Here is a 25425-nt window from a genome sequence, read left to right on the forward strand (position 1 = left end):
TATTTTCTTATAAAACTTAAAAAATATGTAAAAACAATACCAGAACCTCCAAGTTTGGGCAATATAGATTGAGATACTTAAATTCATAAGGACATTCTTCAACTTAGCCTTACAACTGGGTTATCAAGATATGATGAGCCCATGAGGTTCTTGCAGGCCCCTCAAAGTGGCCCGAAGTCAAATGGGGTGGAAATGTGATAGTAACTATTAGGAATTTACATCATGTTTCGTTTCATCATTTCCTGCAAGCACAGGCCAGCATGGCAAAAATTACTTTCCTCTGTGCCATGACCTCAGTTACTGCCGATTTTCAGGAGCCTAATGGAGGTGAATTGAAATGCCAAGCCGACAACTGCAAAAAAAGTCCCTTGCCATTGAAGGGACAGTAAACTACATGTTATGGGGTTTGTATCTTCTTACCTTGGCATCAGCTATGGACAGCATTCATAGATGGAAACATGCAGTAAACTACTTACACTGTTTTCAAAGGACCCAGTGTCATTTCAAAAAGTAAGTGCAAATGTTGTTTAAAGCACCACACTGTGATGCAAAAGGAGTTCACAAGCATCAATGAGTTGGCAGCTTTAAACATATATGTGTATTGATTTACAGAATACAATAATGATCAACAAGAAATGAAAGGTTTAGATCATTCTAATTGCCATATGAATTTCCCAATTAGTAACTTGTAATTTAGTTTAAGATCAGGTTTGCTAATGGATACCTTTTACCTATGGATTCAGAAATCATTTTAATGCTTTGAGAAATCGGCACTCATCCACTCTATGTCTTGCTGAGCCCAAGTCTTCAGATCAGGAATGTCAGGAATCAGTTTTAATGAATTCTTGTATCTTTTAATTCACTGTCATTAGTAATAACAGGGTTTTGCTAAACAGTTGTTCCATTTATATTAATATACTCATATGAAAATACTTTGTTTATATACGAGCATCCTGGATTTGCAAAATGCTATTTTCTAAATTTATTGCTACAGTCACTTGATACTTTTAAATTGATGTTGGATTTCCTGAGAATCATAAAACTTGTTGGAAGTTACAGGGTTACAGAACATGATTAACACTTTATCACAACATTTTTCATCTGTAAGAAACAGTGACTGAAAGTAACATCTTTGATTTGTTTGTCCTCTAATTAATATATTTGGGTTGTTTTGTGATTTCTGTTACACTAAATGGATTGTAGCTGTTTTGAACTTCAGAAAAAAAGGAGCCACTTGTAGAGCTTGCCATCCAATAACAAACAAGAGATAGCAGGGGAATATAATAAAATAATATTTAAGTCACTGTATTGGCTCAGAAATTGCAGGTAACATTGCTTCCAGCTCAGGGACTAGAAAAAGAACCAACAAACAGCACCCTTGCTGTTTCAAGAAGCATTTGGTACCTTCCAGAGAGAAAAGCTGCTCATATTCTGCATTCTGCCTTCCTCTGTGGTTTCCAGTGACTATTTGTCACAGCCCAGCTCCACCTCGTGCTGTATAGCCCAGTGTGTACAACAAAAAGAATTCATTACTGCAATATAAGAGATACTGCAAAACCCTAACAACTTGAGAAACTAACTCTTTCTGCACGTGGGATGTTCCCCTCTCTCTACACCCAGTATTGCAGCACAGGCCTCCCCTGCAATGCACCCACCAGCACAGCTGCACATTACTGATACACCCAAAGCAACAACTGGCTTTCTACAACAACAACCCTCCAAAAAACCCAAACCCAAAACCAAGCTACCAAACCACGAGCAACCAATTCCATCTGGGATCCACTTTAACCTACAGATTCTTTTTTCTTGTTCAGTGTCTCGGCCAGACCGATCACACCCCATCGTTATTTGTGTTAAGCTAGGACAGCCACAGCCAGTAGCTGCTATGTGTACAGCAGCAGCCCTCCGCTCTCCTGCGCCAGTCTTGCCACTACTCTCCCTGGTTGCCAAGTTCACTGTATCATCAATGTACTATGAAGTCTCTCCTTGTGAGGAGTTTTTAGGAACTAGACAGAGAGAGCAATTCAGCTTAAAAGTGATCTGGGGTGGGGAAAAAGTTATCTGGGTCAAGCCTGTAGTCCATTTCTCCAGGTAGGCTTATGCTGAACTGGTACAACTCACTGGCTGTAAGGCTGAAAAAAACAGTTGCTGATAACGGTTCTTTACTGGATGGAGAACTATGATCTAGCAATAGATACGGGTGTTAGCAACTACATTACGGCAGTAAACACAGCTGTAAATCATATAACGCTAATTAACATTTGTTCTTGGTTTTTGTTTCTCTCCATCAGCACTTTTTTCCTGTACTGTGTTCGAGGTGCGGTCAATGTTAGAAACCATTAAATGTTGTTGGAAAAGTCTACAGTATGCTTTTTTTAATTCAAACAGAAGCATAAAAATGTTCAACTGAAGTTTATTCAATTAATTTTAGTTCTCAATTTATAAAGATTTTACTATTCATGCAAAGGAAAATGAGAATTAAGATGCAATGTGCTGACATTCAGTGTAGTTTTACAGCCTTTTTAATACAGAAGTAATTTTAAAAATAATAGGCTTAAAATAGTAAAAAACCAAAAACTAATAGTTTTGCTAAATTACCTTTTTATTACATGGTTTCAATTAGCATTCTCTCCCACCCAACATGCAGATTGTTCTCTCTTTTCTCTGAAGGGAATTATGAGACGATAGAAGCACAGAAGATACTTCAACCAAATGTTGGAACCTCAATTGAAAACACAAGTATACAGCATTCCCAGAATGATTTGTTGCAGCAAATTCTATAAAAGTTAACAGTTCTTAAAGGCGTGTATAACTTATGAAGCATGTTTCTTGCATATGGTAATAGAGGTTATTCTACTAAACTCATCAGTTATTACATTTAATATGCACTACGCTAAAAATTACAAACAATAAAATGCTTTCAACCTGAATGTGTTTTTTCATTTCTTTGAAGTCACTAGAAAGCTGCTGTGGTTTTAGTTAAGGTATTATTCTGTAGCATGAGGAAGATGTTATACTACAGGTGTAGAGAAGATTCAAACCACATGCTGCAAGGTTACATACATATGGATATCAACAATGGATTAATCCTCAGTTCCCCTGTTTTGATTCTCACAAGTCAGAAGAAAAATGGCCTAATTCTGAAATTGTATGGTTCCCTGTATAGTCAGCACCTTTTATTTCATCTGCAGGTTTTGTGAGACAGAGCCTAAATGATTATAATTTCATCACCATTTACAAAACTTAAGATCACAAAAAAGGTAGAAATACCCTCACTGAGAGAAAGAAAGGAGGTCACTCCTGCAGACATCGTGGCTGAGCACAGTCCCATAAAAACCACTCAGCCTTGTCTATACTGCTGTAATAACAGTGTGCAGACCAACCACAACCAGACTTAAGTTTGAGGCAGCTCAGGTATTCAAATACACAAGTAAACAGTAGCACAGAGACGAGACTGTTCAAGAACGCTGTAAACACCTGAAATCAAATTGCCAGATGCTCTAGGAAGACCAAATTTAATACATGCTTGGGCACAGAAAGCATTAATTCTCTTCTCTGATTTAATAAGCATAGCTTGTAATGCTCAAGGTTCTGTAGTGAAAGATCACATTTGGAAACTCCAAATGCCTTCTCAATATCTTTTTAAAGTATTCTCCTCTTAAGGCATAAATATTTTACCCTAATAATATCTGTCCTATTTCTAACAAGATCGTATTACAAGCACACATATATAAAACTACAGAGCTTAAGAATTCCACAGACAATACTGTCACTTCATGTTCTATTTTCTCTCTCAAACAGAAAAGGACAGTTATACTAAACAGTAGGCAGAAGAAGCTAGCCTGTGACCACAATATATGCAGAACTGGGAACCCATTTCCAAAACCAACTCCCTAAGAGATTCAATCCATGTAACTATTAAACATTTGGCTTGTTCTGTTTTTAAAGAAAATAGGGCAGCCCAATTACAGAAAATACCATCACGCCTTATTTGGAGAATTTCCTATCTATCTATCAACAATATGTGTCATTTATACTATCTTCATATCTTATTCTCCATGATGTCATTCCTTAAACAGGATATTTGTCAAATATAAAAGTGTCAGGCTATAGTATATCTGTGTTAAGACTAGCTCTCTACTTGATACCAGATTCATCAACCTGAATCTGCTTCACATACCTATTATGGGACAGAAGTTAAAAACACAAGCAGGTTCACTCCCATTGTCCAGAATAGAAAACCAAAACTATTAGATGAAAAAGACTTAATTTTTTGGTTTTTTTTTTTTTTTAAGGGACTGCATGGATAGAAATCTATTGAGAGATTTATGGACATCTACAGAGCTCATTTTGATATGATGCTATTTAGGTATGTGCAAATACACATACAAATCACTGGAAATCAATGTATATCTTCCTGTTAAGTTAGATAGCAATTTTATAGTTGCGATTCTTACATCCAAAAGCTGCTGATTTTAGACAGCTGTATGAAACAACAGATAAACACAGTTTAGAACCAGAGCCAAATACATGAGTCATTTGCATGAGATATAAATAGTAGTAAACACCTTGGATTTGAAGAGTCTTGAGCTTTGCAAACTTTATCTAGGTTTCATCAGGCAAAAATGTTCTTAAATTTGGAAAAAAAAGAACCCTATTAAAAGCACATATGTGCTCCTAAAACTGAATTTGATCATTTACCAATACAAACCTCTATTTATTGCTAAGTGGGGGAAAATTGGATGGATTGACCATCAGCAATATAAAATTTTTTAAAAAGGTTAACGAGCAACAAAGGTTCAACTGTTTTGCACTGTTCATCCATGCAAGTATATGAAGTATTACTGTGTGTGCATAACACAGTTTCCACATGTGTTCAACTGTTATGACTGTCTCCAGGTGAAAGTTTTAAGCACAGGAACATTATGCACAGAAGTGTACGCTCTCCAGGGAGAGACTGCAAAGGTGCAGTGCCATAAGACTGTTTACCTCCTCTGAACGACAGCTGGGGATCAGTATAACTAAGTAAGACTCCCTGTGACAAGTAATCACAATGTGGAGCCAATACGTCACAAACTTAGCTCAGTACTAGCCCTGTTGTGTCTGAGTCAGGTATGCTGTAAAATTTCAATGATGCCTTTAAATTCTAATGGTTTCAAGCTGCTGTAAACTTCTGCAGCCATCAAAAATAATCTGTCATGGGACTAAGGAGTATGAACATCATGTCATAGCCACTCTGCTGTTAGATTTATTGGAGGGTAAAGCATGTCATTTATGCATCAACTCACAGGAGAAAAAAGCAATCCCTATGAAGTTAATCTAATAATAGACTGGAAAGCAATGATTACTGTTTCATGTGCAGTAGCTATTTGTAGCAGTGGTTGGCCTAATTCAGCAGGCCTTGCCTGTCAGAGCTCTGGGATTAGCAAGTGTTTAAATGAAAATCTATCGGGAAACATCAAGAAATAGTTTCATGAGGAACAAAAGTCTTCATTGTTACATCTAATATTTGCTGAAACTTTTCCATTTGCACCACTACATTTTTAAAAAGCTTACTGGAAGTGACATCCCAAATAGAATACAAATGTTGAGAGACTGTAACTCTAATTAATCTACGACAGCTCTCCACAATTTCACCGTAAAAGTCTGCTCTCACTATTTGTATGCAGGCAGAATGCCCTGAAATTGAGTGCAAGATTTATTAAAGACATGACTAATAACCATGGCTTCATGTACTATACACATTTTCCACCAACTAAATATTTAATATCTATTGACTAATCAACTTTCTCACTCCCCACATAGTGTAATCCAACTGCTGGCATCATTTTAGAGGAGGGGAAGCAAGAAGACAGGTATCTGCTATACAGAACCCAAATATACCGCAAAATGGCACAATGGGGACTGGATGCCAGAAGATCCAGAGAGAGTCCCCAGACCACTCTCCTGCCCAGAGCCATGCACCCCCCACTAGGAAGTGCCTTAAACATTTCTCAGTTTTTAAAACAATTTATACCAAAATAAAGATTTCAAACCCCTTGAACCTTAATTAGGTTCAAGTTCTAATATTAAATAACCCTAGGGAAGAGGTGGCCTTTCATCTTCCTTCATCCATTATGCAAAATTAAAACTAACCCGAGGAAGACATTTTAATTCCCTTTTCCTTATAGATACTGTTCACACAGCTAATTCTCTTCAATAAAATTATCAGCTAAGAACAAAAAAGAAATACAGAAAATAATACGCTCCGGTGTACTTTCAAATGAATGTAAGAGACACACCTGGGAACATTTAGCCATGCCACAAGTTCTTGTTTTCACAGGCACGCAGTCATTTCCACACCCTCTGCCAGAAAGTTATGCCAGAAAAACCCTCCTCCTCATAATCAGCAGCAGCTATGGAAGACCTAGATTAAAACTGTTACTACAGCCAAGTCATCCCCTTCTCACACGATGTCATGTAAAAGAGAAGACACCATGGACTAACGAACCAGACCTTGCATCGAGTCCCTGCTCCATCCATCACAGTCCGTCTCCAAGCTCTGTCCATGTACAACCACCAGCAAAATACCAACCCGCATTTCAGGATGGACAGCTTTTACTGAAAGCCTTCTAAAACCAAGATGTGACCAGCTCTGACCTGTCCCTAGTAACTACTACCGTCATCTGAAGTTGTGTTGCCACGAGTCCCTGAATTCCCCTTAATATGAATAATGCTGCAAAACGTTATGTCTTTGTTCTCAGCGAGTCCATTTAACTGCAACGGTAACCCAGAGTTTGCAATCTTTCCAAGCAAGGTAAGTAAAAGTGTAATCACAAGCATTTACACTAGAAATCCAGTTTTACTAAGATTTGAACAAATTCACGCAGGGGAGTATGATCTAAGTGCTGGAGAAAAAGTGATCTAGAACTATCACAGATTTCATGACGTTTCTGTGTGTAGACACAGGCAAACACAGACTACTTTGCCAACAGTAAAAATACATACGTGGTTAGAAGTCTGGAATGACAGTATCAGTATCAATACCAACCTACTCTATCAATTTAACTCATGAATCTTCAGAGTCACAGTTAAACCAAGAATAACCAACACTGCATACATCTTTCACTTCAGAAGTGAAGTTTAATTTTTAATCTGGGATTTAACATAAAAATTAATAGGAAGCTGTTTAAATTTTACTTCAACTTCTTGTTGAAGGAATCTTGCTACAAAAGCACAGGCCAAAACCTAACACATTTGAACTACTCCAATCTTGATAACTTGTGTGATCTTAGACACACAAAAGCAACTTATTTTATAAAATAAAATATAAAACCTACATAAAGTTGAAAAAATCCCTAAAATATCGAAGATATGGCTGAAGCAATCTTCTATTTCTTGAGCACATTTTAAAAAAAGATTCTTATAGTCCTTTGTCTGGTATTTGTGAAAAAATCATTTCACCACAATATTTAACAGTCCTTCCAATTGCAATTGAATGCCATCCCACAAAATCCATTACAAAATTTCCGTTTGTTACTTCACAGCAGATGTATAAAAACAGGGTTTGATGATGCAGAAGATACAAGTATTGGAGTTATATTACTAGCTGTCATCTAGCAAAAATACACCAGTGACATGTGAGAGATAACATTAGATGTCACGGTTCACCCATTCTTTGAAAGATCAATATGATGAACTTGAGCTGGAAAACATCAAAATGGAGAAAATTAGCTTACTGCCAAGACCAACTAGTTCCTCAATTAACACAGTGGCTAATCACCTTAGCCTTCAAGATACGCAGGTAGTAAATTCTAAAACTAACCAGTATTTTACTACCTAGTAAATATTTCAACCTCATTGTTATTTTTACTGTATCAGCACAGAAGTTCTAGAGATATGTTACATGAATACAGATTTGGAGCACTGCAGCTTCATAGTTCCGAGTCTGAAAAACAGAAAAATCCCTGATCAATGGTAAAAAAGAACAGAAAGTACCTGAGGAGATGAAAGGCCATCCTTTGATTGCGCCATGTCGTTTACGGTAACAATGCAAACTGTCCTCATCTCTGTATTCTCACAAGCCAAAACCACTCCCTACGTAGCCGTTAGATGCCAGCTGCTGTCCGTACCGAACTTTGTCCAGAGAGCAAATTCCAGCACAGAAAGGGGACAGCCAAAGGAGACTGGCCAGCATTGGCTTTCCATACACAGGGCAGGGCATGCAACCAAGCGCAGCCGTAGGAGGAGGCGTACAAGCAGGGTCTTGGGGTTTCTGTCATCAATGGCAGAGCAAAGAACCCCGACCGTCCTGCAATCCAGCCACCAACACCCTCCTCCTATTTAGGTCAAAGACAAGGCCTGCCTAACCTGCTGTCTGCCGTTGTTCATCAGATTCCTGATCTTGATCCCTGGCAGCCACCTTCTGGATCCTGAGGGGTTTGTTGAACTTTCAGGAATAAGATTTATCTCTCCCATCCAAGTCTTTCCTAATCCTCCTCTTTTTGCAGGTGGCACAGACACTGCAGGCTCGAGCACAAGAAACCTACCAGAAGCGATCCTATGATTTATTGCTTCCGATTTCTATCTCTTTTGTATCGCTCCTTCCCTTTATTGCCTGGAAATAAACACTAACTTGAAAGGAAAAGAAAAATGGTCACACACCAGTTCCTAGGATGGTTCTGCTTTTCAAATCAGAAGCACGTTGCGGAGGATTTTGGTGTGGGGCCATGATACTGAAATGGCTCAGCTAATTGAGGGCAACCTCAAGGTCAACACAAACTGTAGTGTGGACATAAAAAGTCAAGGGCAAAAAAATAAAGAGGAAAGGCAGAGTAATATGATGCAATGAAAAATGGAGAACAAGAAAGACAAATCAGAAAGGGAAGGACACATCCATATCAGTGGGCAAAAAAACTATTCTCAGAGTATTTTTCTATGCACAATCTACAGTGAAAACTTTCCATCAATGAACACAAATTCTCAAAAGGATTAGGACTCATGCCTAGCTAATATGTAGGACTCATAAGCTACTGTGAAGAAACAGTATCTGTAATTAGAAATTTTAATGAAGCAGTTTCAAAACAGGAAGGCCAAAACAATTTATGGTACACTTCCTTGATGCTTAATAGGTTTGAAAACAGAGATGCTGGTCACAAGTTTTCAGCAATCTAACCCAGCTGCAAACGCAAAATAGCCTTCTGAAGCCTTATACAGACTAATCTAATACATTTCAGGAAAAAAAAAATGAGATCAATACATCCATATGTCATACAAGACTACACAGAACAATTTTGTACTGGGAAATACCAAAACCACTGTCTAAATGGCAAAGCCCTCCGAATTGCCATTGAAAGATGGCAAGGCTTTCTGGGTCAGCTGAATTTGAATAATAGGGTGTTCTTAGCCCAAATAACCTATTGACTTCATATATAACAAAACAGAGAGACTCTTTCAAGTGCCTCCTAGATTTAGCAGCTGTTGCTCTGACACTGTCAGCAATGCATCCATCTTAATCACAGTATGATCCTTTCAACTTTTCTTTTTGAGGCTCTGCTTACTTCCTTCTACCCTTCAAGTCCCCTCACTGCCCAAGATGTATGTCAGCTCAAAGCACTGTGTGAATAAGAGCTAGAACAATATATCTGGTTTCTCCTGGTTCACAACTTCTTGTTTTAGCATATGATACATATGCAATCTACATAATATTGTGCCTATACATACAGGAAACCTGTATCTAGATGCCTATGCGAGGTGCCCTCTGGCTAATTTTGTTTTTCTCTTCTGATGCACTCTGCTGTAGCAACTCCCCAGTAGCTTCCCTACCCCATCACCACAGGCATTTTACTTTTTATTCTCATTATTCTTTTTGATTTTTCTTTGCTTGAAATACAAGACTCCATATGTTTTGCTCTTCTGTTATTGGAAAACATTAATGCTGTGTACCAGAGGGCACAGTCAAATGAGGAATTGCCATTTGGACAGAATTATATACCCAAGTATTGCTCAGGGTATATCACCTGTAAAAGTGCTTTAAGCAGGTCTTGGCTTTGTTTCTGCCAGAATCTAAGGCAGTATTTTAATGCTGAAAACAATATTCAATACTTTCCAAAGGAATATTTGTTCCGTCAAACTCTTTCAAATTAACTGGTCCTTAATGGCCTACAACTCATTGCAGATATGTTTCTAGTTCTTAAAAATGTGACCCATCTGAATTATACCTGCTTTTAAAAGAAAGCTCAACCATATGCACTTTTAGTTCATTTTAATTCATATTCAAATTCTTCTCCTCATTCGAGTTCTCATCTGAAAAATTTAAATATTACTTTAACTGTATAGGTCATAACAGAGTCGGGAGTGCCTTGAAAAGGGAGCAGTCCTCATATTTCACCAGTAAAGCATGAGAAGGCTGCACATCTGAAACAGCTTTAGTATACTGGGTAATTCACATTCACTAAGTGGATTAGCTGAAATAAGCATAATAAATGAAAGAGAATAAAATAAAAAACAATTTCACACTAAGTGAAGGCTTGACTTATAGGAAGTGGCAGCTCTGATGGCCCAAGGCATAGAATTAGTTTTGCCACTCGATAATTTGACTGATTCACTCGAGTGGCCAGAAGAGGACATTTTCTGCCTGATTTCAGTGTAATCAAGTCACCTGCTCAGCAATTGCCAGGGCCAAGTCAACTGCACTCTGCTGCACCCCGCCTGCGTGCCGTGAGCAGCAAGAACAGCATTTTCTGCATATGTGTGCAACTACTACTGAGATGTTAACAACACTGAGATATACCTACCTCTCTATATTTGAAACCATATATGCAATATGAAATTAACCTATGCCATTAACTCCTTTATTTACATGAAGTTTGGGGCTACTTCTGGGATGTTTTCTCAGTTCTGTTACAAATATCAGCAATGAGCTTATGCATTACTTAGACAAAAGAGGTGACAGAAGCAACTACAGAAAAAAAGTAATTCCAAGAGGCTGGAAATAAAAATTATATTTTCTGTCTAAATGAGAAATGACTATGAAATTCTTTATAAACTATTACAGCAAGATTTTGTATTAAATTTATGTAACACCTGTTAATCAGAATTTTCCTCACCCTATATATAGTATATAAAAAGACTACAATATACATGCAGAGATTTGGGAATGTATATGAACAACTTGCATGAGACTATGTCAATTTTATTCCTGCTTTATTAGCTGGGGTCAGACTGATAAATGCAATATATGTACTCGTCTTTAAGCATATGACCAGTTTCACTGATTATTATTTATAGCTAACCTTTCAAAGTAATGATTGTATACTGCATGTCAAAAGAACAGAATTTTATATTACTATTGAAAAGAATACTGTCTTCCCCTTATGCAAATATTATACCGAGACTGCCCCAGTCAAGAGAGATAATCCATTTAAAAATATCATTATTATTAAAGCACATTCAATCAATATGCAAATGTGAAAAACAGTAATTAAGCATTTTATTTTTTACAATTGTGCAGTGATAAAAACGAAGATATAATGTGTATCAAAATGTTTCAGCATTTTATAACCAATTTTCTACTTGACATATGTTACTGCATGATTCATCCACGTTTTTCAGAATCAAAGTCCATGATCTGGCAAACTAAATCTGTTCATAAAATGAAAAGGTGACCTTGCTTAATTTAATAAGTCTGTGTAGAAATACTCTTTCAACATGTTAAAGAATTACAAAAAGGTTATCATAGCTCGCTTTCATGGGAGAGTACTCTACCTTTTCCAGCTCATTTCTCAGGCTTTTACTGTAATTCATTAGATTACATAAAAACAATGTAGATCATTATATTTTAATAAAGCCTTTCCTTTCCTAATAAAATGTCTGTCATTTACATTCAGGCATGTATTATATAAAACACTTCTCTTTCTGAAGTAAAGCTTTTCATATTCAAGTCACAGGAGGTGGGTAGCTCTAGGAATTATATTTCTTTGCAAAGCATTTTCAGAATTAATTCAGTTTCTGGACTGAATCCTCCAGAACTCCAGTCCTAACATTTATCTTTAAAATGGGTACAACATGGTAGCAGCAACGCCAGTTGCTATCAGTATGCCTCTCTGCAAACTGAAGAGGTCTCGCTCTTCAGCAAAACTATGGTGTATGATACTACGCTCATTAAGTCAGCTTGTTTTTCTTTACACCAATTAACGTTGACTGTGATAAAATAGTTTATCCAATACAAATACATTTCCAGTGAAATCTTAATATGACCCCAGTCACTTAATGAGGACAATCAGACAATGAAATCTATTTTAGTTACACTAGCTTCAAAATAAAAACATGCGGCTCTTCAAAATGCTCAGTAAGAGATGTTTCCTTTTCATCATGGATCTTAATTTGTTGTCAGCACTTGGCATCGTGTTTTATTACTTGGGAAGGGCTGAAAGAAGAGCACATTCTTCTTGCACAGGAGGAAACACCAACTGCAGCCACTGTATCTTCTACATAGCCAAGGTCTGCTCCTTGGGAAATGAGCAGTTTCTCCAGGCAGGACAGTGAGCCAGCCTTCATTGCGAAACTTGCATCTCTCAGTCCTCTGCACATCAATCAAAAATATGCCAAAATCTTCTCTCCCAGATTACCAGGGCGGTTTTTCATGACTTGACATAGACAGACTCAAACTGTCCTCTCCTGATCACACACAGCACTCTTTGCCTGGTCTGAACATATTTACCCTCTTGCTTTCAGCGTTCCAAGCTCTCCCCTCTGAAAATCAATGAAAAGGCCAATCCAGAAATGAGCAGCAGCAAATGAAGAACTTCTACCATTTCTTAATGCTGCCTAAACTCCACAAGAAGTATTTCCAGAAGGGAGAACTAGAACCAGTGTTTTGCAAATCACCACCCTCAGACAAGCAGGATTTCCATCTGTCACCTTGCACTCCAAGTGCAAGGCACTCCCATCACTCTGAGCTGCTCCATGTGGACAAAAAAGACTAAATAACTGTCATCTTTCAGGTGATTTCCCATTCAGCACCCATTTAATTTAATTTTTTTCCAACTTTTTTTCAAAAGATCTGTTGCTGCTTTTCACAAACCCTAGTCCACACAAAAAAGCAGAACGCAGGCCGCCTACTGCATTCATAATTTTGCAAAAGAATCTGTATAGAACATGTTCCCCGAAACACCGCAGTAAGTAGCAAAACACTTATGTTTAAGCAAACAAGTAATCCAATCCAAATCAATGGGATTATTTCTTTGCCTAATCTTAAAAACATACTTAAGTATTTCAATTGTTTAGTACTCCAGAGGTCTGTATGACAAGAACAGAAGCACAACAGCTGTTAAATTACAGTAAAAGTACTTAATACCTGACCAGAATTGTAACTGTGGAAATACTTGGATTTAGGTACAGTACATGCTTACATATTAATGCACTGGGATTTATTCCTGATTTTTTCCAAACAATTTACAGCAGTGTTGTTAAACCAAGAATTTTGGTTTAATTTTGTATTTTAAAATACAGCCTTATGAAGGTTTCCTTTAGGAAGCCACGCTACTCAAATCTAATACAGATCTGAACGCTGCATTTTAAGAGAATATTATTTATGCGAATGCAGTAGATTTTAGCATTGCAAATAGATGATGGATCGACGTTTTTTCTGCAACCAGAGATGTATTATTCAGCCAGTTACAACTGTATCTATTTAAACAATTATAGAGTTACCTCTCAAAGTCATAGGAATAAAAATTCAAGTGTGTATAGATATCTTGAGCTTAACAGATCTTCTGGAATACCGCTGGATAAATCTGAAGGGAAAGCAGGGTTATCAGTGAGGATCTTATGCTCCTTGTCTCTGATGTCGCATGCCATAATAGTCCAATTTCTATTATTAGCATAAAATATGCTGCTTTTAAAATGGAGAATCACAAATACGCCTTATGCCACCCAAGGTAACAGCCCAGAATCTGAAGATGCTTATTTGCCTACCAGCAGTGCATTTGATGAGCCTTGTAACCAGTTACATCAATAAGCCATTAGCATGAATGTAAAAATTCTTCAATGATAATATAACTTCAGTGAATCCAAAAAAGAGCTTGCTATATTAAAATGCAAGACTGTACAATGTGCAGTTAGCCTAGGATTCTTACACAAGCACTCTCAAGGCAATTAAACACACTTGCTGTGATACTGGTTAAAGGTACCAAATGGAAACCACTTCAGACTAACTATTTATTCAACTTATTGTAAGGGAAAATAAAACGTAACAAAACCTATTCAATTACAATAGTGTTGTTATCACTAGAACAGTCCTCCAGAAAACAAAGAGTGCTGAAATCTTTCACACACCCTGATACTATTTTTGACTTTAAGACATTTCTTAATGATGACTTAAAAGAGCTAAAAAAGTCTCGAAGTCAGTTAAAGATGTGAAAGAGAGAAGCAGACGGGTATTGCAATCATTACAGGCCTCAATGTCATCAGACACAAGGCTAACAGAAAAGCTGGTAGTAAAGAATGTCACAGATTGTAAAAACCAACAGATGAAAACTTACTGATTTTACTAACTCTATGATACTTCAGCCAACATTTTCAAATGGTTCCCTTCCACCTCCAAATCAAGACAAATTCAGCACAGACCTAACCTGAGTGTCAAGACAATATAGTCTTAACTCTCTCAGTGTGACCACTTTAGTTGAACCTTGTCTCAAAAGACATAGGAACTCAGTAGGATCAAATTAAAAAAAAAAAAAATCTGTGCAAATGCTTAAAAGTGAAAGTATATTACTGAGTTTCACACTTCTCGGACAATAACTAGCAATAACTGGTAGCCAAGGCTACGTGCAAATTAAATTTACAACAAGGTTAACCATTCAGTAAATTCTCAACAGCTTTAACTATTCACTTGTCAAAAACGTAATGTCCCACCCAGATAAAGCAGACACTAAAAATGGATCCCTAAAGAAAGATAACATTAAAAGAGAAAAGAGAGGAACAGAGGGACTCATAGTCACCAAGTATAGTTTTTAGATCATCAGAACTCTACTGAATAGCTGTATTTTAAAGAGTAATGATATGATCCTGCATTCTTCATTCACTCAAATTCATGCTCCCTTCAGCATAGAAATTTGCTGGCATGAGATGGGGTGGTATTCAATCATGCAGCATACATGGTCTTTAATTTTAAAATCCAGTTAAATAGATGTTCTAACATCATTTTTTATCTAAGAACATTTCATGATAAAATAAAAGAGTGAGCATGTAACTTATTTGTCAGCTTTACTGTGTAGTGGATAACTTTCCTATGTTACTCACACGAGCTTTCATTTCCCAAAGCTATATGCATTCATTATGACAGTAAAAATGAAGAGTTGCTAAAGAGATGTATGCATTTTTATTATTGTTTGAAAAAATAGATCTTTCTACAGTCCTTTGAGCTTCTGAGTGTGTGATTTGTATAAAATATTTCTCATTTTGGGGACACACCAGATGGAGTGCAGGGCACTGTGGGATATGCCATTTATCACGATGACAGTGCGTAGGTAGCACTGATCCTCTCACCACAGGGGGAAGCTAGAGCTGCAAATGTGGAGCAGCATTAAAAGCCCGACGAGTGGAGTTTGGCAACACTTGTACTACTCATTAACTTAATCATATTAATTTATTAGCCAAATATATCAAAGTAATTCACTACTGAATTGTCACCAAGAACAATTTATAAACTGTTAACGTTCCCCATAGGCAGAGCAGTGTTGTGGCATCCTTAATCAGTATGTTTGCCTTTGATTAAAAATAGTAATTTCTACCAAGCCAGGTAATGCCAACAATGACGAAGTCATGCATATGTTTCTCATTATAAGTGGAACTTTAAAATGACATCTATGACAACTGGAAAAAAAAAAGGGGGTAATTGTAAACAGTGAAATGAGCCACAGAAATAGGATGTAAACATACAAAAATGTCCTGCTAAGTATGCTGAGAAAGGAAAGGGTTCCCTTAACACTACCGTCACCTGCTCCCTGCTCTTGGAGCTCCAGTACTCCTGCCAGCAGCTGCCAGCCACAGCAGCCCTACATCAAACACCCCAAGAGCTGGAATTGGTCAATAGATGGATGCTCTGTAAAGTGACCCTCAGTGAATGCTTATTCCTCAAGTAACAGCTCCTTCTTGGAAGCAGGTTTTATAATACAGAGAGGCAAACCTTCAGGGGCTGGCTCTGGCAAACTCAGTCTCTGAGACAATGCTACAATATGGAGTAGAATTGCTGCCTCCACCCCACTGTGTCCCTCTGTAAGCAAACATCCTTGCTGCTCCTGCAGCTCCGTCCTTCTGGCTCTGAGCACATCTTACAGTTCCTCAGCCGGGAGCGACTGGCGGGCACCGGAGCAGCACCAGTGTCAGATGGAAATAAGGAGACAATTTGTGGGGTCAATGGCAGCAGGGAGGCCCCACAGGCAGCTCTGCACATCAGTGAGGCTGTGCTGGCTGATAGTGTGCCCACCTTGGTAAACAGCAACTGGATATCCAAGACCTCAAAAGCCCCTGGTCTCATTAATTCCTCTAACAAGGATATACCAAATTAAAGTGCCTAAAGACTGCAGCAAATACTGTTTTATCATCTCTTTTCTGTAGAAAGACTAAGTGCCTGCTGCTACCACTGCTGAAGTAGCACATGAAGTTTATCATAGTCCTGTAAGCCACTATTTATTTATTTGAGTCCCACAATGATGTGACTTGGTATATCTATTAAAATATTAACTTCACTAAAATATTAATTACATGAAACTATTCAGTTCACAACAGCTTCTCTTAACTATTAATAAGACCAAACTATACAGAAAAAGCATTAATATCTGTACAAACAGGGCAATATTTTAATTATTATCTTCTTAAGAACTCTAGACAAACAGCTAATGAGACTATGAGTGTCTATTTTAACTGTGTGGTTATGAAATAAAAAAGGATAACTTCACAGGAGGTGAAACCAATAATGAAAATAGCAGTTTATCTTACACATTTGGAAATGCAGGTGGTTTGCTTCTGTCACCTGGGCAGACCAGTGTAACAAAACAGCAGAGAGCTAATGATAGATGCTGGCAGCAGATTTAATCAGGAGGTATTAACACCAGGGAAGGCCTCAGACATCCTGCCTGCTCGTGGCAGCACCAGCTACAGCCTCTGTACACAGTTCATTCCAAGCTCTCCCTACCAGTCATCAAGAGGGGGTTAGCCTCTGTCTAACCACTGAAATTCTGAATCCTCCCACCTCGCATCCAGCAAAATTAAGTATCCATTTGAAAATGCCTTTTCTAACACCCAAATCCCCATCCTCCAGGCCTCCTCCTATCCTGTGCTAAGCACTCAGCAGCCCTCAGCCCTAAATGTTCGCTGTGATCTACCCGCAGACCCATACCGCACGTACCCTGCCAATGTACACCGTATTAGCCCTACAAGGCTGCCCACAGCTCCAGACAGAAATCTCAGAAATGTAAAATGGCAACAGTGTTGTTTTAAATGGGCACGCATCCATCTCGTTGGCACCCAGCCTCACCGGACCTTCCAGCACCCCATCAGCTTCAGCTGCGCGATTCCCAGCCCACGTGCAGAGAGATGTCATCCTGCCACCTGGGGGGAAAAACCCTGCCTCAGAACGCAGGTTTGTGCTCTGTACCACAATCTAAGAAAGTTCTAGTGGCAGGATGATTTTCTTCACGAGCCACGCTGCCCAATCTTGAAAACAAGATGGAGCAGCCCTCAAAGTGGTTTTATTGCAGTAATAGTAGCCATTCTACAAACTGAATAGTGAAAAATCGCAATGAAGGTTTCGTACAGTGGTTTTCTAACCTTTTTTGGGGACAACCTAAATGAAGGGTAGGAGGACTGAAGCTGGCAGAGATAATGGTCAAAAGATCCAAGTACTCTTTCAGATTCATTCCATATCAACAGTTTTCTGAGCTGCTGGCTTAAATCATATAATGGATTTCAGCTTCTCTCCACACAGCAAACTACTGCTTCAGACCCTAAAAATTCCCTGAGAATCCACTCCATAAAGAAGTCCCAACCATCTTGCTAAAATACACTGATGACAAAGACTTATACATTAACAGGAGATAAAGCCTTTTTTTGTTAATGTCACTTCATCACACTGCATTGTTTAAAGAACTGAGCCTTTGATGACCATTGCTCTGTGACATACAGGATTTTCCTTTGCCCTCACAGCAGGCAAGGGCACCACGCTGATTTCCACATTTCCTACATGAATACAAGAAGAAAACCACTTTTTCCTAACTTAACATAAAATGGACAGTACTTAAATATCAGCTCGTGAAAGATGCAGTTTGGGCATCGTTATTGTGCTGTTTACGCAAGCCCTTCCTGGCAGCATGCATCCCAGACATGCCACCTCATCTTTCTCAATTACAGCAGTTTTAACCACCCTGCTGCTCTAGTCTCATCGTAACTCAAATGTTCCCACTACCCAAAGGTGGAAGGTACCTACAAATATTTCAAAAAGGTCAAGGCTTCACTTATAGCCCCTTCACAAATTACTTATGTATAAGAGTAGTTGTAAAAAAATTACACTCTACACTGGGAAATGCAGTATGCCTAATTTAACTACCTGTTTATTATGTGAAAATGACCACGTAAACTGAGCTGACACAAACCAAATGGGTGATGAAAATAACAGCACATTTCAAGGAGTGGAAACACAGATGGCTTGCTCCAGTCTGCAGGAAGTTACTAATCATCACTCTGTAATACCAACTACAGACAGATCTGTGAGCTCTGCAGCCAGAACAGCAACTTCTTGAGACCTATCCATCTAACCAACAGCAAGCCTGGACGCCAGCTTCTTCACTTCAACTTGACAGAAGACGAAAGAGGAGGTAAAAATGAAAAAATGAAATGGATGGATGAATCATGCTGCATTTGCTGATGTGGAGTCTGTAACTAAAATAAGCTTATCTGAAGAAGAAAACAACTCAGATGCCAAGTTGGACACATTAGAAAATAAGAATTTGAAAATATGTAGCCACATAAGAACAGCAAGTGTGACTTTTTTATTAGTTTTTTTAGAACAATGTAGGCAAATTAACATGACCATCTGCATATCCGTGCTGTAGAAAGAATAGGCAAAACCTGACACAAAGATTATCAGGCAGCGGACAAGAAGACAGCCAAAAGGAATGCTTTGGGCAATTACACTGCAGCTAGAGGAAGCAGGTGACCAAAGAAGTCACCAACATGTAAAGAGTCACTCTCGCCTCCATATCAGCATCTGCTCTACTAGAAGGGATGGATCCAGCCCTACCACACTGCAAACTCTCCTCAAGTCTCTGCTCCAGTCCTGCTCCTCTCCCACAGGTGTCTGAAACACCACCTGGGAGCAGAGCGTGCTCCGTGCAGAAAGCCTCTGCTAAGCCGGCAGGTCACTGAGCAGGGGCGGCCACAGGCAGGAAACAGATTGTTTTACATACAAATTCTGTGCGCCAAAACTGTCAGAACCACAGCAAATTATATGCAAGTGAGATCATAAATAACTGAATTATGACTCAGCCAGTAGACAACAGGTTAAAATCCTTGCAACTTTTATTCCAGTCCATTATCCACCCACGTGGAAGTCTGGAAGAAAAAACTTTATTCTGTGAGAAGTGTTGAAACCTACTGTCTTCTCAGTTCAGCCAAAAGGAAAGAATCCAATTGCAGAAGTACTGAAGGCAACCAGAGCAAAGCAGTTGGTAATTAAACGTAAATAGGTATAAAGCTAATGGAGACGACATATCCCCAGTACTCCATCAAGTTTTACAACAGCTCAAATCCCCATTGAGTTTACAAGTGGCTCTTTTGGCACCTTTCGGTACTCAGCAATTCCCCCAACTTTTACAGTGTTTTTTCTTTATGAACAAGATAAAACTACTTAAAACCTTCAGGAGCTCTGATTCCTGAGTGACAAGACTACAGAGATCATCAGCATGGAGCTGCCCTGCTGTGGGCTGGCGGCAGAGTGGCTTCATCTGTGGGGACCCATCTTGTCCAGGGCCCTCAGTGACTCTGCAGCACTCTGGAAATGTGCATTTTCTCCCGCCTACAAGCTGCTCGCTAAACTCCCTTTCAGCTGCTTGAGGCACTCTGTCTGTGACTTTTGGTGCTGGGTCACAAAGAGGTTTTCACAAGCGGCTCCCAAGGTCAGAAAAGCGGCCACCCTGGGCCTCGGCTGACCGACAGCCTCCCAGGACCAACCTTCTCATGCAACGCTCCGCGTATTAAATAAAGTGGGCTGTATCCCAGTCATCACTTCAGGCTCCAAACAAATTACAACGGTCAAGAAATCTTTTTTTTTTTTTTTCTGTGATACTCAAAATATCTGTGAGACACAGAATGTGTTTATGATACTATTTTACTGTGCATACCCAGCAGACTGCATCCTAAAATATGTCCCAATGTAAAGCAATATGGCTGTCTGCACAATCTGATGTCCTATTTGCACATTTGTCTCCTATTTGCAACACAGTCAGGGTGGGAAAGTAATATGGAATATTCTGGACTTCTGAGAAAAAATTATCAATGCAAGGTGGTTCTTGTGCTTTCCTGCCTATCAGTAATAACATAAATACCACCAAATCAATTAAATTCCTGAGCTGAGAACACAACAGAGCTACTAAAAAACCCCTCATTTACAAACTGCTCCTAAGAGTGAAAACACAGCTCTTGATCCCTGCCACATATATGAACAGTACATGAAGCTGCACTAGCTCAACCGTGGCACCTGGCTCTAGCAAAATGCTTTATTAACTACTTCAGTTAAGCTTACTGTGATTATTGCTTAAGAAAAGTTCATTTCCACTTCCACAATAATAAAAGTTACCGGTTCACTGTGAAGTCCTCATGACACTTGTCATAGGAAAAATTAAAGATCTTAACTTTATTACTCCCCTGAACACCAAGACTCGCTGAGGCACTTAGTTGCAGTGCAACAGGCTCTGCAAGCAGACTAATCTGCAAGATCAAGACAGAAGTTACTGTATTCCTTATCAATAATTTTTTTAACCCTGCTTTCCCTGTAAGATGTTCTATGACTTTATATCTTGCTAAACACTTCACTAAGTGTGGTTATTATGGAGATACAATATATTTAGACTGGACTTTGACCGTAATCCTACAACTGTTAAGTCTGTTGAATATTTAAACAATTACTTTTATGAATATATTCTGTTAATATAGCTTTACTACCAAAATAAACTTCCTTTTAGCACACAGCAATTAATAAAAAAATAAAACACTCATCAGGATAGCACAAGATTTAATTTAAACTCTTATTAATAAATTAATGAAGTGAAATAAAATACTATGCATTAAATTATGTTTAGGGCTTGTTTATAATGCCACATATTTTCATGCTAGTTTTTTCAAATTATGATGCTGAATGCAGATTATTAAAGTACGATCCACTGTGGCAATGCGGACTTATCTGCTTTTCAAGTGTTTCTTCTATAATTTGTACAAGCATTTCTGTATTTTCCCAGCATATATTAACGATGTTACAATACAATACGCATTAGCCACGCTGTTCATATCCCATGAGAACTAAAATACACATGCATTTGAAAGGAAGTAATGCATGCTACAGGGCTCTCTGAGACAATAGTTCATTTTCTCAGGTTTTTTTCTTTTATTAAAATAACATGTTTAATGGCATTTCCTGTAAGGAAATTACAATTAATAAAGAACTAAATTAAAAATCCATTAGATTTCAGTCACCGTAGATACAAAACAGAGTTTTCATGAACACTCAAAAAATCCAATAATGTAACCTCTGGTAAAGCTTGAAAAAGCCCTGAAGGACAAGGCAGTTAGATCAATATTAGTTTATTTTAACTGCTGTGCAGTATGAAGAGATGAGGCTGATCATCTGATGGATTTTATTACCTGTTGGAGAGATAAGTCCTGGTGATAAGAGGCCTGGAACTCCATGGGGCAGAAGACGTGCATTTTCTTGTATTGCAACTCCTAGCGAACGCTTGGGGGGTCTTCCTGGTCGTGAGCTGATGAAATAAGAGGATAAATGAAAACGTATTTTCTTTTTGAAATATCTGCTTACTACACATGGTATTGATTTGTATAAAATATACGAACCATCAGTGATACACAAAAAATATATTAGAAATTCTTGCCTAGGAAAAAAAGAAAAATAAGTTGATTAAACATATCAGAATTGTATAGGTTTCAAATGAACTAACAATGAACTGCCAAACAGCACCTATGGTTACACAGTCATGAGCTTAAAGTCACATAAATTAATAGAAAGGTGGTTTTTTTTTTAATCTGTACCACAATACCAGAAAGAAAGCAATCCATATTTCTAGCCCTATTATACCCTTACTTCACTAAATAGCATCTTCCTTTAATATTACTGTCTGTAAAATGGAGCTCAAGAAATTCACGTGCATGGGTAATTCACATGTGAAGCCTTGAAAATGCAACTAGATGCATTACTATGCTCACAAGCCACGGTTTATGGTTGTGAATTAACGATGCAATGATAGGGATGCCAGAGCTATTCAGACTGTGTGTACTAGAATTTATTAGCTCAGCCCCCATGCTGGACGAGTACAGCCACGTTGCTTCCAGACACTGCTATGAACCAGCTCAGGGCTGACTGGGCAGCACAGCCTGGCTAACCAGACTGTTTCATAGAAGGCACTTCCACTTGTACCTCTACTATTCATACAGCAGCCAAGCTTTTCCACTATGCAGGGCTTCCACGACCTTACAGGTGGCTGGTGAAGAGGGGTCACAGCAGTAACTGCTCCAAAATCTATGCCACACACCCGCACCACAGAAAACTAAAAGTTGTGCTGCCTAAAGATAAGAAGTTAAAACTCTGAATATAACATAGTCTTAAATCTTGCATTCCAAATCATGGATGATAACTGCCTACCTCTGAAGATGCAGCAATACTTTAACACTAAGCTTTCTTAAACTGACTACTTATCTTTATGGATTGACTGGTGGTTTTAATTATTACAGGCAGGTTAAACCAAGAACGTTAGCCCAACCTATCAAAACTCTCACCGTCCCTTGACCTGTTTGTCAATTACAATTGCAGTTTCAAATACAAAATGTTGCAGGTCTGCTTACAGACCTGTTATATTTAACTATTGTTTTCAACTACCATATTTATGCCTTACATCAGAGTGCATACATATAATCATCCTATACAGCTGCCATCATAATACAGAGATTTACAGACCAAAGCACCGTTTGAATGAACTCTTTCCCCCCAAGCCAGCTAATAAAAATGCAACCTCCTTATATTTGGAAAAGTACTGCTGCTTCTCCTTGGTCAAAACAAATTTTACTCCGTTGAATAATACAGCTTTTGACAAAACATAGCAAAACACTGCACAAAATAACTAAAATGTAACAAGGAATGAGATTTGAATACAAAGCATTTCCAAAATTACTTCTAATTCACAAAGAAATGTAAGTTAAACTTCACTCTATCAACTTACAGTGGCAAAGCCCTCCATCAATGTAAGACAAACTCTGTGATTAAATGGAGACAACTTCTAGCAACACTACACAAAGGTACCATTAACCTGTTCATTTCTCACAGTGTGCTAGTGTTATTTTGTATTACTGTACATCAAAGTAGCACAAATCATTTTGTTGGTTTATTATTTTATCTCTATAAAACTATTCCCCCCTCTTTTTAGTTCCAGGTTTGTCCATTTTGAATTTCATTTTATTCAGTACTTTTCCCATTCTTCTTTTTTATGCTTTGTTTATCATACTATGATGGCTATGTGGAAAGGCTTCTACAAGACCCTAGACTCACTAGGTTATAATAAAGTAAGCCTAAAGTAAGAGTGATGGAGCTTCACAGGAAGTTACATGCACATACCATTCTTTACTAAAATCACCTGCTGCAATCATCCACTGCACAAGAATATTTTCTAACAGACAGTATTAGGCTGGTACATGAGAGTTTTAAACAAAAAAGAATTGTTGCTCTTTTGATTTACAGAAATCTGTGCTTATACATATGCACGTGCAAGTGCTTAGCTAGCACTCACAATGAAAAAAAAAATTACAACCCCCCTAAAATTAGCAGCTTTCTGCAGCAGGAGAACCAAATCAACAAAACTACAAAACATTCTCTTCTCAAGCTCAAATACTAACAAATCTTTTGCATAAAACTCCATATGTAGATATTAATCTAAGAACAACATTAACAAAATAAACAGTTTTAAAAGATTTTATGAAGAAAAATTTTATTTATGATTTTTCATAAATAGTTTTTAGAAGAAGAGAAGGAGAGACAGTGGAGTTTCGTTCCTTGTTAGGCAATTTTTGCACCGACAGCACTTTAAGTCAATGACCCTGTTGAACAAGTAGACAACACATAGCCCACAGGTTCACCAGATCAGCTCTTGCGGTGTTTCACAGCACATACTACAGCAGAAGTGAAACTCTCCGATCTGTGGTTACGCAATGACCTGTACAGAATGCCCAGGGTTAGAAGAGTTGTAGGAGATGATGAAAGAAGCTCATACCAAAACTCACTCAGCTCCCTTTCAGAATCCCACTGACTGCGTTTATATCCTGCCTACTTACACAAGTAACACAAGCACCGCTGAGAAAACACAGCACTGTTCTCTCTGGGGTTTGGTGTCTTTGGGATTGTGGTCCTTTTGGAGAAGGGGTTTAATAGTCTCTGAAGAAAAAAAAAATAATGCATACTTCTAACATATTCATGCCCTTTTAGTGAATATTACTATAAAGCTTTAACCACAAGGGGCCAAATACTGGTCTTACATAGCTGTAGGCATAACAGTTTGAATGGAATTGCTCCCAGCTGAACCCATTCAAAATAGATCAAGGTCCACTGTCGTCAATTTAATGTTAGCTTTGAAATGAAAAAAAAAAAGGCTGGATGCTACTTATAGCTGTCTGACTGTCACTCATACACCACCTGTGAGAAGGAACCATTTGGGTCTTTAACACCATGCCCTGTAATTGGCCTGTGAACACCTTCAATGCTGTATGCCTGGTTCTGAACCAAGGAAATGAAGCAAGAGCCAAACCCAGCACCCTGAGATGCTGCCGCTGAGTCTGCAGGCAGGTACCTCACACTTTCAGCTGGACTGCCTGGATATGACCAGCAACCATATCACTCATCACGAACCAAGGTACTGTGCTTGGAAGAACACCAGAACTCACAGAAAGCACCTCGGTAGCATATCTGAATCCCAACGCTTCTGGTCTCATTTTTGCTAGAAACAGGTTTTCTGGCATTTTTGTTTAAATGTGAAACCAGAAATTTCAGAGAGACAGGACATAAATGTTTGCTCTAAATCTTATTTTAAAATAAGATACATACAAGAGAAACAAAAACAGTAGCAGATTCAAAATTTTTCTAGGATTTACTTTATGCTGTAGATACGCGCCTGTCAG

The 25425-nt window shown here is 38.3% G+C and overlaps 1 protein-coding gene across 4 annotated transcripts in view; it reads right to left on the reverse strand.

Moving 5' to 3' along the window:
• Positions 1-25425, reverse strand: part of DACH2 (dachshund family transcription factor 2) — a 304580-nt gene that overhangs the window by 129383 nt on the left and 149772 nt on the right. For all 4 annotated transcript variants that reach the window (XM_040614672.1, XM_040614671.1, XM_040614670.1 and 1 more), the window contains exon 2: positions 21895-22010. In XM_040614672.1, coding sequence (XP_040470606.1) covers positions 21895-22010 — 116 coding nt within the window. The remainder of the gene's footprint in view (positions 1-21894; positions 22011-25425) is intronic.

This window comes from Falco naumanni, chromosome 14 (assembly GCF_017639655.2).
Source record: "Falco naumanni isolate bFalNau1 chromosome 14, bFalNau1.pat, whole genome shotgun sequence".
Lineage (NCBI taxonomy): Eukaryota > Metazoa > Chordata > Aves > Falconiformes > Falconidae > Falco > Falco naumanni.